Below are 21,121 nucleotides of genomic sequence, written 5' to 3'. Positions count from 1 at the left end.
ATATATATATATATATATATATATATATATATATATATATATATATACATATATGAAACTGGAAGGGATATGAAGAGGGTTGATCTAGGAGAAGTTATGCAGAAGAGAGGAGAATGAATATGATAAAAAACACATTGTATGAATACATGAAATTCTCAAATAACCAATAAAAAATGTAATTAAAAGTACACATGGGATCAAGTTGGAAGGTATGGTACAGGGTAACTTCAGGGTAAACAGAATGAACCTAGGCAGAAATCCAAATGGGGCCAGCTCCACTCCTCATTATCCGTAGAGCTTGGTACTTACAAAGCACCTGCTCTGTGCTGGAGACTTCCATGAGCTATTTTGGGTTTTCAAGTAAACAAGAAGAGACCAGGAAACAAAAGATATCCCTTATTTAGCTGATGCACAGCAGGGAAGGAAGTCTCTGAAGAAATTGCTTCAAACCAATTAAAGAGACAAAGATTTCAACAGGGCTCTTTGTTCAGTATTTCATTCTGGTGACTTTGTTGAACTTTCCATCAGCTCTACATGCAATCGCCTATGGGACACGTGGTTTGGTTTTATTTCCACCTACAATAGTCAACGGTTTATTAGTTGTGGGCTCCAGAAATCAGAAATCAGTTCTATTTTCCATCAGATAATGGTTCCAGAGTCGTCTCTAAATCCTGCTCTGAATGATTACTGTGGGAGGAGAGCAAACTCCATCAGGGGTTTTACCGGCTGCATTTCTGAACAACTATTAAAAATGCCATCGGTGTTCAGACAATATAAGCTCTAATTCTAATCCAGCCTCTTCATGTTTTTCTGTCTCCCCGTGATTCAGGAGGAAGGATGCTGGCTTCTTATCCTACAAAGATCACCTGCCAGTGAGCCAGGTGGTGGTTGGAGATACAGACCGGCAAGGCTCAGAGGCTAAGCTGAGCGTGGGGCCCCTGCGCTGCCAAGGAGACAGTAAGTTTGCCCAGAAGCTGTGGCTTGCACCTTCTTATCACACTGAAAGAGTGCTTCCAGGCTGCTCAGAAGATGCCAGAAAACAGTTCTTCAAAAACATCATACAATACAAGCAGGGACCAATAGAAAGCTACACCAATCTTTATTGCAGACAAGGGTGTGTCCGACATAGAAGCTTCACTTCAGGCATAGATGTGGCTATCCATTTTCCTTGTCTCTTCATAGGTACCAAGTTTGACTACCTGAGCTCATGGTAGTATAAATAACAGTGTTAATAGCGTAAAAGTGCCACTCAACAGCTGGGATTCCACTGTGTGCTGCTGTTAATGCCATTAGCATGACTATTTATATCACCATAAAACTCTGTTTTATGGTGATATAAATAGTAGCATTATAGCTTAATGTATTATTGTAAACTTGGATTATGGCCATATAACGTTTGACATTATGGCTATCGAACTCCATCATCGTCAGAGCTTGATGGTCCCTTGAAAGGCAAAGATTATTTCTCTAACAATGCCCTGCTTTCAGGTATGGGCACAGCAGAGAGGAACTGGAAGGTGCTAGCTTGGACAGTGGGAGGTGAGAGAGTCCGCGTGATGGTCCCACCTAATTAAGAGCACCATTCAGGTTTTATGATGTTTGATACCCTTCGGGGTGCTTCTGCTCAGTGGGAGGGGAGCAGTGGAAGGTTGCTATGGGGATTCAGCAACGAGCATCCTGGGCATCATTTCCCTCTAATACCTGTACATGTCATTCAGGCAACACTCCTGGGAGTTCTGTCCTTTTTGTGGTTGTGTCCTAGGCAAAAGGAGACCTAGATTCCACTCCCTCAATAACAGGCTTGCTTGAGGACCCCAAGCAAGCCTCTCCATTATATCAGCTGTGGTAATGAGAGTACCACCTGCGTCCCAATGCCTCCTGGGAAGACCATAAAGGTTTTTAGTGCCTGGGTTTGGATTCCTCCTAGAAAATCATTATGTGAGATGAAATGTTCTTTACAACATCTGTAAATCAATGGAGAATTAGGCCTACTCAGTAATAGATACTTGCAACCACTCAAGGAATATCTCAAGGAATGTAAGAATACATGCTTAGCAGTCTACTGTTTAGTTAATTGAGACTGTCAGCAGCTAGAAGGGGATTCTCCTAATACAACAGAAGGGTAGAATTTGGACTAATCTTTCTATTCTTACACTGGGAAAAAATTTACCTACAGAATTGAAATTGGTCAAAAAGATCTTTATGAAGCCTTGACTATAAACAGTAACACTTTTATTTGTGTATCCAGACCTGGTGGAAGTGAACAATAAGATGTTTGTTGAAGTCATTAAGAACAGATTCTGGCAAAAAACAGTAAACAGAATGCATATTAAAGAAATATACTAAGAGACAAACTATCATGTTCTTTATCATGTTCTTCTCAAGTATTGCATACTAAATGTCAATTTTATTACGTCATAATTACTTATTAGTATATAAAGATAAAATACCTCAGGCTTATTAATTCCAATTCTGACTTTCACTTTGAGTTACAAAAAAAATTCCAATTAAGTGACTGATTTACTTAATACCACAAAAAAAATCCAAGTTTTACTATCAAGAGAACTTGATATGTTAGAGTATATTATTTTCATACCTAGTATATTATTTTCACTAATATGAGATTGATTTTCCCTCAGCAATAAATAAATCAGACCTCAGGAAGCATTTATCATGGGTCTGCTTTTTATGCATTATTTTGCTAGGTGATCTGGGAATAAAAAAAAAAAAGGTAGTTCAAATGTGTTTGAGAAATTCATATAAAAAAGTGTTAGAAGACACATGTGGTTTATAACTTAATTCTAGGCTTTCTGATATAACATTATTGTAACTGATTTCTCAAGAAAGGAGTGATAAGAGGAGCACTTGAGGTAGGAGTGTGTATGTGTATTGTTGTGCCCAAATCGCAAGACCCCAAAAGACCACCACCAGGAGTCCAGTCTGTTGAAAAACACATGAGAATCTTTTTTATTACAAGCTGCAGCTTGGGCTCACACCCCACCGCTGAAGCCTCCTGCCAAGGTTAGCTGGGTGATTTAGATTTCGGTCCCTCCCAGTGTGCCCAAAGCAGGGGGAATTCCTGCCTGGCAAGCATCTATTGGTCGAGACACCAATAGATGTTGTATTTTGAATTGATTGACTATAGGAAGGTCCCCAAACCATTAATGGTCTAGTGTCCCTTCCTAGGGGGATGGGCTGGTTTCCTAGCAACTGTCTAACTATTGGGTGGGGAAAGAGTGCAGTAAGGCTAGTTCTTCCCCTCGGGGCATTCCTGGACATGTCTCCACCTAGCTGGCCTTCCTTCAGGCTTTAAACTTTAAAACAATACCTACTGATTTTTAAGTCTTTGGTCTCTTAGTCTGTGTGTCTTTCTGTCTGTCTATGTGTGTCTGTGTGCACACCCTCATGCACCCATGGATTTGTCTCTGTATGCAGGCCAGAGTCTGACACTGGAATTCTGGAATATCTCCCTCTCTCACTGTCTACTTTCTTTCTGAGATAAGGTCTCTCACTAAACATGGCACTCACTGTTTTGGCTAGTCTAGCTTACCAGTGAGCCCCTAGGATCTGCCTATTTGTGCTCCCCACCATTGGCATTACAGGAACACATAGTCATGCCTCAGCTTTTTCTTTAAATCACTTTACAGCCTGATCCCAGCCCCCTTCCTCCTCTTTTCCCATGCACACCTCCCCACATCTCCTCCTCTCCTTCTTCTCAGAAGAATGGGAGCCCCCCCCAAAGGGGTACTAACCCACCCTGGTATCTCATCACAGCAGGACTAAGCACATCTTCTCCCACTGAGGCCTGAGTAGGCAGACCAGCTAGGGAAAAATCATCCAGAGGCAGCCACAGAGTCAGAGACAGCCCCTACTCCCATTGTTAGGCGATCCACATGTTGACTTGCACATCTGCTACATATGTGTAGGGGGCCTAGGTCCAGGCCATGCATGCTTTTTGGTTGGTGGTTCAGTCTATATGAGCCCCATAGACCCAGGTTAATTTACTCTGTAGGTCTTCTTGTGATATCCATGACTCCTCCTCTGGCTCCCTCAAGCATTCCCCCACTCTTCCACAAAACACCCTGAGCTCAGCCTATTGTTTGACTGTGGGTCTCTGCATTTATTTGTATCAGTTGCTGGATGAAGCCTCTCAAAAGACAGTGTAAGCACAGCACAGTGTCATTAATATGACAGCAGTTGTCTCTCTCCCATGGAGTGGTCGTCATTGATCTGCCGTTCCCTCACTCTCTGATCCATCTTAATTGGAACACTTCTTCTAGGCAAAACATAATTTTGGTCAAGGTTTTATTGGCGTATTGGTCTCCCCCTCCCTCCACTGGAAATCCAACCTAACTACAGGAGGTGGTAACTTCAGGCTCCTTGAACCCTGCCGCTAGGAGAGTGAGCTAGGATCACCCCCATTGGCTCCCTGGAGCTTCCCCTGTCTCAGAGATGCCCTCCCCTGATCTATTTCTGTTCTTTCTCCCAGTGCCCTCCCACACCAGATCCCTACCCCCGTTACCCTCCCCAACCCCATTCTGCCCAGTTGTCTCCCTCCATCTACTTCAGATGTCTCTTTTATTTCCCCTTCTGAGTGAAACTTAAGCATTTTCATGGTTATCCTATACTTTATGGCTAATATGTACTTATAAGTGAGTACAAACCATACATGCCTTTCTGGGTCACTCAGGATGCTCTTTTCTATTTCCATCCATTTGCCTGCAAATTGCATGCTGTCTTTGTTTTTAATACCTGAGTAGTATTCCATTGAACCACATTTTCTTTATCCATTCTTTGGTTAAAGGACAGCTGGGTTGTTTCCAGTTTCTGGGTGTTAGGAATAAAGCTGCTATGAAAACAGTTGAGCAAATGTCCTTGGTGTATGGTGGAGCATCTTTTAGGTATATGCCCTGGAGCGCTATCTTTTAAAACTAGGTTCTCAGGTCCTCATGTTTTCTTAGTGCTTTATCTACTGGGGCATCTTCCCAAGGTAGACTCTATCATAACAAAAGAGAGAGAAAATAAGAAGATAATAATAAATCATAAATAATGATAAAAAATAATAAATATTTATTTAAGTTTCTATCTAAGGCTGTTTTTACATGCATTATTAAGACTATAGTCATCTGGATTCTCTAGAAGAAAAGAACTAATAGAATTAAAAACGATAATATAATAATACACACATAATATAGTTTAAAATTTGAAAGAGAGAGAGAGAGAAAGAGAGGGAAGTAGAAAAATAATTTATTAGCATAGCTTAAAGGTTGTGGTCTGAGTATTCCAACAATCTGGTATTTGTTCAGTCCCTGAGGCTGGATGCCTTAGTGGGTCTTCAGTCTATGTTGGAATATTGAAGAAGTAGTTTCTAACACTAGCTAAGAAATGACTCAGGGGCTAGAGAGATGGCTCAGAGGTTAAGAACACTCACTGTTCTTCCAAAGGTCCTGAGTTCAATTCCCAGCAACCACATGGTGGCTCAAAACCATCTATAGTAAGATCTGGTGTGAATTCAGAATGTTGTATAAATAATAAATAAATCTTTTTTAAAAAAAAAAAGTAAAAAAAGAGAAATGACTCAGCAGTAGGATAGGTGAACTTGCCAATAAGAGTGAGGACAAGCAGGTAAAAAGCCAAAGCTCCCATCTTCCATGTGCTTTCATGTAGGGTGACACCAGAAGGTGTGACACAATTGTGCAGTTAGGGGGACAGAGATGCATAGAGATTCTTTTAAGTCATATTTTACCCAGCATGTCATGAAAATGCAATGATAACTGACATTACATGGAAGACTCTTATCTTTGTGAGAAATCGACATCTTCCTTGTCCCCAGGAAACTGAGAATGTGTTGTATACACTTGCCCTTCCAGAGAGCAGTCAGGAATCAGCCGTTTACAGCCCCAAAGTCCCTTCAGGAATATCCTCACATGGGTGAAGTCACAATGAAAGATTCCACGTGGACTCTATTCCCAGGCTTTACACTTGCCTGATCTCCTTGGCACTTGCAGCCCCAGATGCAGTACCTACGGTCAGCATTGGCATTTCTATTATACAAATAAACAAATTATTTCTTTCCACATGGTGCTTACGCAGCAAATTCCCAATGCCCCCTTGCAAATTCCCGGAAGTTGGAGCAGAGAATAGAAACCCCAGACCACCACTGAATTCTGACTCCATGTACTTCCTCTGTCAAAGGCCAGTTAAGTTCTAGTGTCTTTTTTAAAACACTCAGCTTGGGGAATGGGAAAGATGGCTCAGTGGTTAAGAGCATTTGCCTTAACCACCTTTATTCCCAACACCTACATGGCAGCTCACAACTTTCTGTGACTCCATTCACAACTGCCTGTGACTCCATTTCTAAGGGAACACACACCTTCTTTTGACCTCTGCAGACACCAGACACAGATGTGATACATAGGCAAAACATTTATATACATAAAATAAAATAAATAAATGTACTATTTTTATATATTGCCCTGGGTTTTAGGCCAACACAAGCCCTAACCACCCACATCAGACTAAGAAGATTGGATTCATTAAGTTTTTTAAGCTACCTTACAAGTTCATGCTGTTATTTGTGGTCATGAGCTTGCTTTAAGATACTTCTTAAGGTCTCCTCAGAGCTTCAGAAAAAGAGGTTTCACCGTCAAACACCCACTCTTCCCCTCCATATTTCTTTCTTTTCATCTCTCTGAGGAGAGAGAAAACCTCCCACCTCAGTTTGAGGAGCCCAGCACCAGCAGCTCTCCAGAAAGGTGCGGTGCATTAGGCCCCAGTTCTAGGCTCGCTTGTAGAGAATGAAAGGTTCTCTGTAAGCTCTGTCCAACTGTTTCAGGATGCAGGTGATTTTCCCACTGAGTTTCAGCTTTCACTCTGATTCATCTGAACTCACAGACCCATGTAAGCAAAACGTTAAAGCAAATCGCTACCTTCCACTAGGACTGCCCCGTGTCTCCTACAGCGCTGTGAAATATATAGGCCTTGATAGGGTGTCTGCTGTTGTTTCCCCCTTCAAATACATCCAAACACAAAGCTTCGTTCTAAATGAAACTGAAGTGTGACTAGTGATGGATGGCTTGCTATGATAAAAATTGCAGAGAAATTATGCATCTTTCTTACACCAGAGGTTTAACCTAGGGAAACCTAGGGGAAAACAAAGGAACCATTTAGAGAATAGACACTTTTCCAACTTAAATTTGAGCACATCCTTTGAGGTTCCTGGGAAACTTTCATTAACAACAACAAAAAAAGTCAGTTTTTGAAGGAAGAAATCTTATTCTACTGTATATAGTGACTATAATTAATTGCAGGAATACAGGATTTGCTGGGTAATTGTTTTGCTCTCAGCCATATGAAGTAAAGATTTACCATCTTGCCTCTAGGGATATAGACTTTAAACAATTAATTAGGAGAAAGTTTGCTACAAAGGCAGGCCTTTTCAATAAACCTAAGCAGAAACAAATTAGAGGCGCGTGTTACCGGAGACTGCCTCCCTGCCCACACCAGGAACGGCTCAGGCAACAGGAGCTGACAGGCAGGACACTGCACTCAAACAGCCCGCTTCAGATGCAAATTCAGTTTCTTGAAGCTTCAGAGGTAACCGGGAGTCAAAAGATGAGAAAGCAAGACAGGAAGGATATGCAAGTCTAGGCTGAGAGCACTGGAGGGACAGAGATAAATGCCAGCGAGAGAGATGGAGGTGGCTATGGACATTTGTTCCTTGCAAAAGTCATCAACGATGCCAGACTAATGGAAAGGCCGCACGCTCTGCTTGCTGCGAGAATTTTGCAATCCAGGAGCTCGGCCCTGCTGTTCCCTCACCCAGAGAGTCAGTGCAACCAGCCCTGCCCACTGAGTCACTACCTATAAAACATTTCCTGTGGGGCTCAGTGGTCTGGGCAAGGGGAGGAAGAGAAGCCAGTTTTCCTTGTGGAGAGGTAGCAGCTCCCCAGGCTGCGGAGAGAGTAGAAAGGTTGTTTATCTCCCTTTCACTTCGCTGCCTCAGGGAGGCAAGAGATAAGAAAGAGAAAGAGACAAGAAAGGGAAAGGGTCCTAAATCTAAAGAAATCCTTTTTTATTCATCCACTCTTTTGATTCTTCCCATTCCTGGTCCCTGTGAAAGGTGGTTTGCAAATTTATTTCCGAACTAGGTTTAGAAAGGTCCATGTGGTTCCTTTAGAATCCTCTTATCTACTACATTCCATTAGACTTGATGTTAGGATTGGAATGAGAAAGAAAACATGTCTCTTATGTTCTTGGGGTTGCTAGGAAGGCATTAAAGTTAATCTCTCGCCTTTTAACCTTAGAAATCTTTTCATGCAGAACTTCATGTTCCTAAGATCTTTTCCTTGCTCCATGCCAGATTGCACCAGGAGTGGATACCATTCCCACCCAATGCCGGCCCTAGAATCTCCCATCCTACCCAAGTGTCTCAACTACCTGCCTCCTCCATAGTCATAAAGACTCTGCTCTCTCGGCACTAGAATATAATTTAACAGCATATAACCGTCTCACTGGGCTAATTCATTCTAAAATATGACTGAGGAATGCCTACCTAGACAAAAGCAGTCACTGAGAAGTGAGAACTATTGGGGACAAGGAGGCTCCCGCCTCCTCACCTGGCTCGCTGAATTACCGAGCATAGGCTGAGCTTGCAGTGCAGGTTCTGAAACCTCAACAACTTAGGACAATAAATAACTCATGCTGCTTGAATTAAGTGGCTCCTTCATCCTCATATCATTCTCTCCTGACAGTATGGGAGCAGAGAAGACTGGTGGACCTGCCTGCTCTCTCTAGGAGCCAACTTAGAAGTTCCATGAATCATTTTTGCCCACATCGCATGGTTCAGAACTTACCCATAGGCTCCAATCTCACACTGAGGATAACTGAGGAGGGTTGTCTTTCTGTTTGGCCTGCAGGAGGAAGCAGGTGTGTGCCCTGCACTCTTCCCAGCACAACAGTGTCTTCTCTTATATAGCACACCCTGCTTCTGGCTTGCCTTGCTTCCCTATGCCGTCAGCATGGAACGTTGTCTCCTAACTCAGCAGAAGAGAGAGGTAACCTGTGGACAGTCTGTGTAGGGTGATAGTGGCATTAGAGGATCACTTTCCTTTTGTCTCCATCCCAATATTGGTCATTAACTAAAGTTTAGTACTTGCACTTTACCTTATGTGTTTTGTTTTGTTTGTTTGTTTGTTTTCCTATAATCATAGTCTTCTCAGAATAATCATTCAGGGATCAACACCGGGAGACATCCCAGAATGCATACATCTGTTTACTGATAGCAAATACATCCTGAGAAAAATGTTCTTTCCTTCCAGTCCCAGTTTTTGTTTGTTTGGTTGTTTGTTTTGTTATTTTAAGACAGGGTTTCTCTGTATAGCCTTGGCTGTCCTGGACTCACTTTGTAGACAAGAATGGCCTCTAACTCGCAGCGATCTATCTGCCTGCCTCTGCCTTTGTGAGTATTGTGATTACAGACATGCACCACCATGTCCAGCTTCTCTTCCCAGTTTTTTACTGTAACAGTACAGGCACATACATGCGAAGCACACACACACACACACACACACACACACACACACACACACCACACACGCAGGCACACTCTTGTATCAAGTATATCTCTAACCAAGAACAAATAATATAGCCTTCTATGGGTAGATGAAAGAGTCGCAGAGATCAGGCAATACAGACTTCTCATTTCACAGATGAGTGAGATGGGTCATAGGAGGTTCAGTGACTGGTCCAGAGTCTCACAGTTGGTTTATGGCAAAGCACAACAGGTACAGAGAGCTTGCTACTAACATGGCTGAGAGGAATGCCAGGACCTAAGAGGAAGCTTAGACTGATACTATCACCTGATCCCCTGCCTAGGAGTTTCTGAGCGATACAATCACGTGGTATCACGTCCTAACCAAACCTACCTGATGTGAGCCCAACCCATCTGAAAACCTTAATAGATTTTCAGCCACGCGGGTGGGAAGGCAGGGGTGTAAATTATGTCGCTTCTCTTCTTGCCTTTGCTTCCATTTCTAACAAAGACTTTCTGTTTGTTTGTAGCTTTCAGTTCATTTGGTTTGTTTAGTAATAAATTGAGGAAACCATTAACCTGTGTTTCCCTTAATGTCCCAGTCTGCTCTACTATTGCCCTTGGCTGCTTTCAAGTGCAAAGCAAGAGAGGCTCTAGGAAGAAGCCAAGACAGAGAGATGCTCAAGCTCACAACCTAGGCTCATTGCCCATTAAGGAACCAGCCCCAGGATGCAGCTGAGGTCAGGGCCAATTAACAAAGACAGCCACTTCGCTAACTGGAAGAGAGCCTTTGTTTTTATCTTCCAGCCTCTTTGGTGACTTTCAGAAATTAGAAGTGACGGGCCATTACCCTGGGAGGGCTCAGCGCTGTAATATTATTTGATCGTTCGACTTCAGCTGCAAATTCACTGTTGAAATGGAAAGCAAAATGATTACAACTGGAAAAATATGAGTCTATTTTGCAGCTATATGGTGTGTGTGTGTGTGTGTGTGTGTGTGTGTGTAAGTGTATGTGAACATATACATTTGTGTATCCATAACTGCTTATCTGGCTTACCATTTCAAACGCTGCCTATATTTGAAAGAATGACCTTCCTTGAGGTAATCCGTGTGAGGATGATGTCTAGGCAGGATTCTGCTGATGTGGCTGCCTGGTGAGTCCCGTGACCTCTCATCCTCTTCTTGCACACTCACCTCTTTCTGAACTAGGTACTCTTGACGGAAGTGACCACGCTCTGCATCCAGGAAAGAATTTCTTTTCCATACCTTGGATCCGCGTGGTCGGATTCCTCTGCTAAACTTCTCTCAGAAAACTCACTATTCGCAGGAGACAACAAGGCTTTACCTATTGATTTTACAACTTTCTACTGTGGGACACTCTGGGAATTGAGAAAAACACTCGATAAAGCAGATTTTAGTGTATTCCACGCTGCACTCCAGGAACTGAATCCTACCTCTGGCCCTTATGAAGGAAAGGACACAAGACCTCAGCTAGGTTTCTTACAAAGCTAAGGATGTGAAAGGCTAGAAGTCTGGATTCTTAATGGGAAACTGAGTAGAGCTCAAAAACCTTATAGAATTGTGTTGCACACCTTTTTTGAAAATATCTCACAGTTTCACACATGTATGCAATGAATTTTTGATCATTTTAATTCCCCCATTACCTTAGCCAAGATTTTGTATTCTTAGAATTTACCTGAGATATAAGTAGAATACAAATGTTGGTCCAGATCTGGAGTGAGACTTGAGATGCTCCATGGAATGGCTGCCCTGGTCAGTGGTGGACCAGGCTTAGAATAACAAGGTGCAAGACAGCATGAAGAGCACATGCTTTGGAATCAAGCAGCCCTTGAATCAGACCCCAATTCCCTCTAGGCACCTGCACCTCTATGTAATCTTTTACCCTCTCTAGGCTTCTACTTGCCACATTCAGCCTTATCCCTGCTGTAGATGAGAAAACCAGAAGTCCATCACTATTTTTCTTGAAGTCTGGGTATCCTCTGTTATTCCATAAAAGCCTAATTATTACCACTGAGAGTTGGGACTCTCAGAATGTTAATGACCTTTAGGTCCACCCTTATGATATCAGTTCATTGTGTATAGAGTAGCAGGTTCATATCAGAACACAGATGCCTGTCTTTCTATCCCTTATCCTCTAGTGTGTATCCTCCACCCTTTGTGTATTAGTTACATTCTCTGTTACCATGATAAAATGCCCTGACAGTGACAACCTAAAGGGGGGAAGGAAATAGTTGGGCTCTCAGTTCAAGGGCCCAGCCCATCATGGCCTGGCACTCATGGCAGCAGGAAATTGAGGTGATTAGTGACATGGTCCTCAGGAAGCCAGCGTGATGTCAGTCCTCTTCTGGCATTCTCCTAGTTATCATCTCCAGGAGCCTAGCCCATGGAATCAAGCTGCCCACAGTTAAGTTGCAGTTAACTTCATCTGAATAATCCCTCACAAGTGTGCGAGGAGGTTTGTCTGCTAGGTGATTCCAGATAGTGTCCAGTCATCAATATCTCCAACTGTCCCACCTTGACTCTGCCTGGTGGGTTGTGTTTGGGCATCGCCAGCGAGTCCTTTTAACATGGAAGGAGTGATGAGGATGACTGGGGTTCAGCAGCAGTGGCTGAGTCCCAGGCACCATTTTCCTCTCCTTTATTGCCCGGTATTTGTTCCCCTTTTTGCTCACTGCCCTTTGTGACTTCCCTTGAGAGGTTCTGGAGGATCCTACAGAGCACAGTGTGAATCCGGAAATGCAGCCTGTGGTTGTCTTCCAAGGAGTGTTCACAAATGCTGTCTCTCATCTAGCTTCAGGGTCAGCAAACACACTCCCTAAAGGACCAGGAGGACACTGTGTAGCTTTTGTGGGCCAGTGATCTCTGTCACAAATCCTCAGCCCTGTCACTCAAAAACTGCCATAGGCAATATGAAACCAAGCAGCACAGCAGGATGCCAATAGCATTTTATTGATACAAACAGATGACAGGGTGAATTTATCTGAAAGGTCCTTTTGGACCTGCATGTTTGAAAACTGAGATTTTGTGTACGGTTTCTAAGATGTGTATAACTGTGCCAGTGTTCCTTTGCTGTCTGAATGCAGATTTTACGTTTTAATGCTGTTTTGTTTTATCCCAGTGGTAGTCAGTACCACTCACTGCTCTCCTTTGAATAAGGATGTACCCTCCACGTCAGCCATATCTGCCTTTCTTGCTCATTAGCATTTCAGCCTGCGTCTGTACCGTACCATATATATATATACTCAGCATCCATACAAGGCTATATAGGAAAAAGAATCACCTGTATGTCCTGCCTTGGGATGACTGAAAGTTCCCAGTGGCAATGTAAGCATAAGCCAAATGTGGTGAAACACACATAAAACCCAGCTCTTGGAAGGTAGAGGTAGGCGGTGAGTGTGTTCAGTGCCAGGCTAGGCTACATAACAAGATCCCATCGTGAAAATCAAACAAAAGACACATAAATACTGCCGAGTTAACTTGCCAACATAAGGTTTTCCACTGCAGAGGAAGTTTCCAAAGCATCCATTCATTATATTGTGTTTTGTCTGATGGATTTCCATCACACTTAGGATAGAGGCCTCCATACACATCACACTGTTCTGCACAACCAGCCCCACCCACCAGCCATGCCCCATCCCTCCATTCCAGCTCATATTCATCTTGTTCCTCCAACATGCTGGTCTTGTGGCCACTTCTGGAACTTTCACTTGTGGTTTCACTTCCTGAAACCACAGGCACAGGCCTCATCTCAACATCGAGTTCTCAGTGTTCATCCCAGAGGCCCCTCTCCACCACTGTCCTAGAATAGTCTCCCACACCTCATCTCCGCCCTTTGTATTTTCTTCAGAGGAATCTCAACTCACTGGAATCACCTCTGCAAGACACCACACAGTTCTGACATCATCTGCTCAAGTCAGTGTTATCCTTACAACTTATGAACAAGTCCCCAGTAAGATCACCTACCCTCTGACACCAGCAGTGTCCAGTCACAGCTTGACCAGCTATACACATTTGGAGATTCCAGCTCTCTTCAGGGTCAATAACTCATTAAGGTGACTCACATAACTGAGGAAAGTGCAGTACTCAGATTTACATTATGAACAACACCAATCAAGGCTTGCCAAATGAAAACATGTATAAGGTGACATCTGAGAGGATCTCGGCTGCACAGCTTCCGTGCTCTCTTCACTTGGATTGAGAATGTGTCACCCTCCTGTCACCTCAGTCTGCATCAAAGACTAGCAAACACCACTGAGGCTTCAGGCATCTATGATTATCACAGGGATATCATCATACACTCATGGATGACTATCGCATTGTCCATGTGGCCAGAATTTAACCTCCAAAAGTATAGGTCCAGTTCCAGGAATCTAGAGCAAAGACTAGACATTTCTTCTATGTCAATCCCATTTTGTACTTGCATTATCCACCCTGTTCCCCATCAGCAGGAGTTGCTGGACTCCTCAGGAAAAGTTTAAAACTCTGGGCTAAGAATGATTTCTGCCACACTGAACCTCTCTTATTAGATGAACACAAATGGTTAACTAACCACAAACAATTTAAATAGGCACTGTGGATTAACAGCGGAGGCCACACAGCCAGGTACAGGGTGATAAATTGCAGAAAACTGGCACAGACAATTCTTGTTCTAGGGGTACTGGAGAGGAACTATCATTTGATTTATATGCATAACTATTTTTAACCTCCACAAGCTTTTTTGCACATTTGTTCATCTTAACTAAATGAAAACTTACTCTTTTGTACTCTGGAAATCCCTTGAATCCGATGATTATCTTCAAATTAAAGATTAAAAAAAACTCGTTGGCTAAGTTTTCATACTTTCTCTGGCAATTCTAAATTAAGATGCACACAAAATACTGAATTTATAGAACTCATTGTTTAATCTAAATTAGATTAACCCTCCTGGCCCCTCACAGATCCAAGTGAGTGCGTCATGCTTTTGTTTATTCATGTCTCAAGGTTATTACTGACAAAATTACAATTAGTCAGTGCTTCAAACCTATTGTTTAGGTGCAAAGTTGGGAGCTATAAACTACCTCACTCTGGTGTAATTAAAACCGTGTTCCAGTTCACCTACTTTAAGATGCCTACTTGGCTGCTCATAAAGCTCCTTTTCACAGTCCCGACTACACACAGGCCTTGGAAACTTGGAACTTTATGGAAACAAATTTTATGGCTCTCCATAAAGTTTTCCAAGAGTTCTTCAGTAGCAATCTTATCATCATCAGGATTAGAAATAAAAGACAATAAGTCTCAAGAATAGTGGAGAACTCCTATAATCATAACACTCCAAAGGCTGAACCAAGAGAATCATCAATTCACTGGAGACTAGCCTGAGCTACATAGCAAGACTCTGCTCTGAAAAAGAAATATCACTCAAGTATAAGGTATTTATTATGCTCTTTAGGATGAAATCTGATTAAAAATTCAGGAGAGGCATACACATAGGAAATAGTGTGTTTGCATTTGTTCCAACCCACTGGCATGACAAACTGCTATTAAGAATAAATGTTCAGGGGCCAAAGGGATGGCTCAGCACCTACGAGCACTCGCTGCTTTTCTACAGGACCAGAGCTCAACATCCAGGACACGTGTGTGGCTTATGATCACCCTTAACTGGAGTCCCAGGGGATAAGACTCCTTTCTCCAGGCCTCCTCAGGCACCTACACAAACATGAAGCACATAAATTCATACAGAAAAAAGAAAAACATCCATACACATAAAATAAGAACAAAATTTTAAAAAATAATAATTTTGAGTATTCAGTCCCAAATTAAGGAAAGAAAGCTCCTGTTGTAATCACTAATTTTAGGTTTGTTTGGTTTCAGGGGTCAGTTGTGTCCAAGTAAATGAATGTCTGCAGAGTGCTGCATGCAGAGCAGGGGACTAGCTCAAAACTAACCAAGACTCCTTCAGTTCCTAAGTATGACTAAAAGCAACTAACCACAGAAGGATAGCTGGGTTTTGATGAAGGAATGTCCTCTGCCCATTAAGATTCTAGCCCTGTCTCCTCCATGCAGGCTGTTCCAGACTCACTCAGAGTGAAGACAATGAGGAGACTCAACAGTGTTTTCTGTAATCCCTTTGTCTAATGCACTAAATATTTCTTAATTCAATTTTAGTAGATTACCCTAATCAATTTTTACAGTCATTAGACCTGCAGGAATTAATTTTATTATGCTGAATTTGATGCAAATTTAAGACTTGGGCTTAAAACACGGCCTTTGATGGAAACAAGATATATGTGTCTGTTCTATTTTTTTCCCCCCACTGATAGTCTGAGAGGACAAGATAATAAGTCTAAGAAGCCAGAATTGCTGTATGATAGTTCCAAATCCCTCTTTTGGTTTGGCTAAAGATGTAAAGTTAGCCTAAGAAATTTTCATCTAAAAGAAAGGAAAAAGGAAGGGAAGAAAGAAGGAAGTAAAGATTTAAAACTATATTGTGAGTTATTACATAACATCTAGAAACTGAATTTGTGAAAAAAAAGAACAGTGCCCAGGTGTTAAAGCTAGAAATACTCTGATCTTCATGGGTCTTTATTACTTAAGTGAATGTCTTCTTATATCACTTAAAGTGATAGAACGTTCCTCTTAATTCTCATACTACATAAGAAAAACTCATTTCTCATTGTTTAATTATTATGGCCAGGTAGATAGATTGAAATTACAGTTGTATCTTTCTTGACAAAGAAAGAAAGTTGACTTCCACTGATGATCCCAACAAGAAATTGTTTGAGTGTTGTATGTGAGCAGTAGATCAAGCCAAACTTCAGGTTAGCTTCTATAATAAAGCTGACATCACTACTTCTCTTTGGAGGTATGGAAGAACTGGAGCCAGGATCTCACAGTTCACTTTTGGTGACCAAATCACAACTGATGGTCCTCATTTCTACAGGTTAGGAAGTTATACATCAATAATTATTTAGAAGTCTAAAAAAAAAGAGACAGTTCTTTTTTTTAGACATCAGTTCCTACAAAAGTCTATGCTTGAAAAGGACCTAGTCCATACGTCTGTGGACCACACAACTTCAGCAGACATGCCTCAAAGTTTTTCCTTCTCTACCCTACTACACAAAGAGCAGGTATTAGAGAACCGAGAAAAAGTGAATCACTTATTTTCAAGAAAAATTCATATGGTTTCTACTTTCTGCTGTCATTCAGGATTTCCCTCTGGTAATGTTGCACACACACACACACACACACACACACACACACACACACACACACTTTCTGACCTTCAGATTTCTTTCTGTGACACACTCCTCTCAATCTTAAACTTATTTTAACCAAAGCAACCGCTATTGAGGGCTTAAAACAGCTGGAGGCTGGTGTCATTGGTGATGGAGAGGAAGGCAAATGAGATAGAATTTTGATCTGTTAATACTCCATGGGCAGTGCCAGCAATGATGTCCATCCCTGGACTCCAAAACGTCTTTGTGACCCACCAGATCCTAATTCATAAGAGGCTTAGACCTGGAGTTGGGGGCTTTGTTTTAAGTGAGGAAACTACTTTCACATGTAAAACCTAAAACATTGAATTGGTAATGAACTCATCGTTAATTCAGATCAGATCTATGTATGTGTGAGAACTCCATAACAACTTTGAGTCTGTAACCTCCTGTGTGGTGTTTGTAAAATCTTATGTATTACACCTACAGCCTTTAAGGAGTGAAGACAAAGCCCTCATTTCTGAAACCCACTCTCTACCGGGTATGAGACAGGGCACAGAGAAGCCAGAAATTTCCCATTTCTGCTGGCTAGGACTCTGAAGCAGGGTTCCCCAGAAGAGTTTTCTGTGATGATAGAAGTTTAATAGTTAATGAAGATTTTTCACTGGAGTGGATAAAGAGAAGCATAGGGAATCAGAAAGCAAACGTGGGTGAGTTTAGAACATCTCTGATTAGGTCATGAGGGCTCTTATCACGTATATGACAGAGATCCCACAAGACCATAATGGAACACGGCTCCATGAAAAAATTTATGCTTCAGCCATGAGAAGTCTTAGGTTCAGATACCAGCATGTCCTTCCCTTCACAGATTATAAGAGAGCTGAAAATTTTCTACTGGGTAGTGACAATATGGCCATCATAGCATGGTAGAACAGTGTAAAACCCTTGTGTTTCTAGTGAAGCTAGAGTCAACAAACTGACTGTGCTACCAGCTACATGAGACTTTAGCTTACAGATTTTGGGGGAGTACATAATATTTAATAATGAGTATGTTGTTGGCTTATATATTTACTACATTCTACTCTTTATTGTTTTAGAGACTATCATTGTGCTTATACAAGGCTCACTTTACAACGATATGGTATATTAAACCAGCAGCAGCTGCCATATCTCAAATTAAGAAGCCAAGTTGAATGATTGTTCACTAGTTACATATTAGTCATTGATTATGATATTCTTTATTGTTATTATTAATTTTTACAATTCATTTATCTTATATCTCAATTTAAGCCCCCTCCCTCCCTCCTGCTGATCTCACTTTCTCTCCCTCTTCCCCGCATCTCCTTCCCGTAGTCCACTGAAAGGGGGTGTCCTCCTCCTCTGCCATCTGACCCTAGCTTATCCAGTCTCATCAGGACTGCCTGGGTCCTCTTTCTCTGTGGTCTGGCTAGGCCACATCACCAAGGGGAAGTGATCAAAGAGCAGGCAACTGAGTTCATAACAGAGGCAGCCCCTACTTCTCTTACTCAGGGACACACATGGTGACTGAGCTCCATATGGGCTCCATCTGAGCAGGAAGTCTAGGTCCTTTTCACCTTACACCTATCAGAATGGCTAAGATTAAAGACTCAAGTGACAATACATGCTGGAGAGGATGTGGAGAAAGGGGAACCCTTCACCATTGCTGGTGGGAGTACAAACTTGTACAACCACTTTGGAGATCAATTTGGCACTTTCTCAGAAAACTGGGAATAAACCTACCTCAAGATTCAGCTATACCACTCCTGGGCATGTACCCGAAATATGTTCCACCATTCAACAAGGATATTTGCTCAACTATGTGCATAACACCTTTATTTGTAATAGCCAGAATACGAAAACAACCTAGATGTTCCTCAGTGGCAGACTGGATACAGAACTTCTGGTACATTTACACAGTGGAATACTACTAAGCAATCAAAAACAAGGAAATCATGAAATTTGCAGGCAAATGGATGGGACTAGAAAAGATCATCCTGAGTGAGGCAACCCAGAACCGGAAAGATAATGATGTTCTAAATATTAATACAGTATTTTGAGGTAAACAATAGCAGACAGTTCTTTAAAAAGAACAGGGTTTCTGATGACAAGTTCAAGCTAGCGGAGGAAATGCTGGAATGTAGTAAGTGGAGAGCTGTGTCATTGTTTCCCAGTCACAGCCCGGGACCCACAGTTCCTTAGCTCTGTAGATTACTCATGGACATGAACTACGATAGCAGAAAGGCACAAAGGAAATTCAGGAGAGGGCAATAGTCAAGCAAGGACAATATTCAGGAAAGGGCCAAGACCAAAGGAAAAGAGAAACACGTTTCCAAGAGCTTCTCTTACCGGAGTCAGAAAAAAAGCATGTTTTAATTCCCTCCACAGGAAGCTGTGATAACAAATGTAAAGTGTCCACCAAGGAACCTCACTGGAGACTCAGCACTTCAACATATTTTGAAGGCAGGAGCAATGCTGGTTCGGATTCCCTGACTATTGTGCACTCAAATCTAGTTGTAAAGCCAGTGTCCTACACGAACTGCACTGTTTGTGTAAACAATTGGACCCCACCAAGAATACTTCTTATTCATCATCTAAGCCTCCTGAAGTCCCCATTCCAGGGTTAGTCACGAGCAGCTCCTCAGCACAAGAAGTTGCTTCTCCCTTTCCAAACCCTCTGCACAGGATGACCTATGTTTTTCCCATCCCTTTGGGGAGAGTCTTTCCCTGCATTCAAATCTAGTTCTTCACTAATCTACACATTCCGCTTTAGGTCTTGGCTTTTCCCTACTTAAACAAGTCTTTCCTAGAACCTGAAAGCCAAGGCCCAAACCAAAATTGGTCCTGTTTTGCCAAACACCAGTCATCTATCTGTTGTAACCTGGAGTTTCTGCTGCATCTACTGCCGGGCTAGACCAGATGCAGAGTTCACAAGGCCAGGTGAGAATGAGTATGCAGGATGGTTCATTTTAAAAGTACAAATTCCAAAAGACAACTGAGCCCTCAACAAAGGCGTAGGCCCCTTTAAGCCAGCACCACTCACACCTTCCTTCACGTTGCTACGTGCTGGTGAAGGTCAGCTTTAGGCCATGGGTATTTGGGGCATGGCACACCTATTTGAGATAGGCTTACAATTTTTTACTTCTTCAGTTGATTTGAACTGAAAGGAACATTTTTGATAGAACTCAAACCATCTACGAGAAAATGCTTTATAAACACTAGCAACCCATATTGTGCTAGTGGATGTTTTCTAGATTTGCCGGATCATAAAAATCCCCTTATCAATACCAGCCTCCTCCCCCAGAGATTTTGCCTCATATTCTCAGAGTGAAGCTGAGAATTTTGTTCTTAAGAAGTTCATAGAAGAACTTTATGACCAGGAAAATGTAGAAACTTTGGTTAATAACACAACATTCAGGGGCAGACAGACCTGGAGCTCAAATTCTCCATTTGTCAGCAGTGTGACATTAGCATCATTATTTAACTTCACAGGGCTTAATTTCTTCATCTGCAGAATAGGGATAATTAGGCTTAGTTACAGAAGGTCGCTATGGGAATAAAGTGAGGCAAACATATGTAATGAGCTTAAAACACTGGTGCAGTAAGTTCTTACAGAAGGTGGTTCTAAATACTATGCAAAAAGACGAAACCTTCCTTTAAAACCATCAGTTATGTAAAACTGGACGAACCATTATTACTTATTTATTTCTGTCAAATTCAACCCATTCAGAAACAATGCGTTACAATCTGAAATAGATCGCCAATGGCAACCCCACTACAAGCAGTCATTATGTGTGGCCGGAAAGTTTCAGTCTTCCCCATTTGCATACACTGAGACTTAATCACCAATGCGAGAGCATTGTGGGTGTAGACTTTGGGAGCCTAATCATGGGCTCATTTCTTATAAATGAGGTTAGATGTCCTTATGAAGGATGCCCCAGGAGGTAGCCTTCACTTCTTCCAACATAGGAGCGCAAAGGATGTACCATCAATGAGCCTGAGGGTGGCCCTTCGCCAGATACCGACTCTGCATGAGATTCTCAGCTTGGAGAACCATGAAAACTAAATCCCTAATGTTTACAAGCCTCCTAGTTTATGATACTTTGTTATATCAGCCCTCAAAGAGAAAGCACAAGTCAGGCATGTGGTGGGCTGCAGGTAGTCATGAAAAAGAATGTTGCTATCAAGGAGTTTTATAGAGAGGTCAACATAGAATCAATGAAAATATGAATCTCTAAAAATACTTCGTAACAGCCTTATTAGGATCTTGAAGATGGAGGTGAGAATAAGGAAAGGCCATTCCAGGTGAGGATATTTTGGGCAGGCAGATGACTTAAGCTCGGGAATAGAGACTTTC

General features: G+C 42.0%; 1 protein-coding gene across 1 annotated transcript in view; it reads left to right on the top strand.

The window, feature by feature from the left end:
- Nucleotides 1-21,121, top strand: part of Cntnap2 (contactin associated protein 2) — a 2,205,170-nt gene that overhangs the window by 1,805,966 nt on the left and 378,083 nt on the right. The window contains 1 exon segment of the mRNA XM_055598313.1: nucleotides 830-957. Within this exon segment, the coding sequence (XP_055454288.1) occupies nucleotides 830-957 (128 nt within the window).

Source organism: Psammomys obesus, unplaced genomic scaffold, assembly GCF_907164565.1.
Source record: "Psammomys obesus unplaced genomic scaffold, mPsaObe1.curated_primary_1811, whole genome shotgun sequence".
In the NCBI taxonomy this organism is placed as follows: Eukaryota; Metazoa; Chordata; class Mammalia; order Rodentia; family Muridae; genus Psammomys; species Psammomys obesus.
This window is presented reverse-complemented; position numbering and strand designations above follow the sequence as displayed.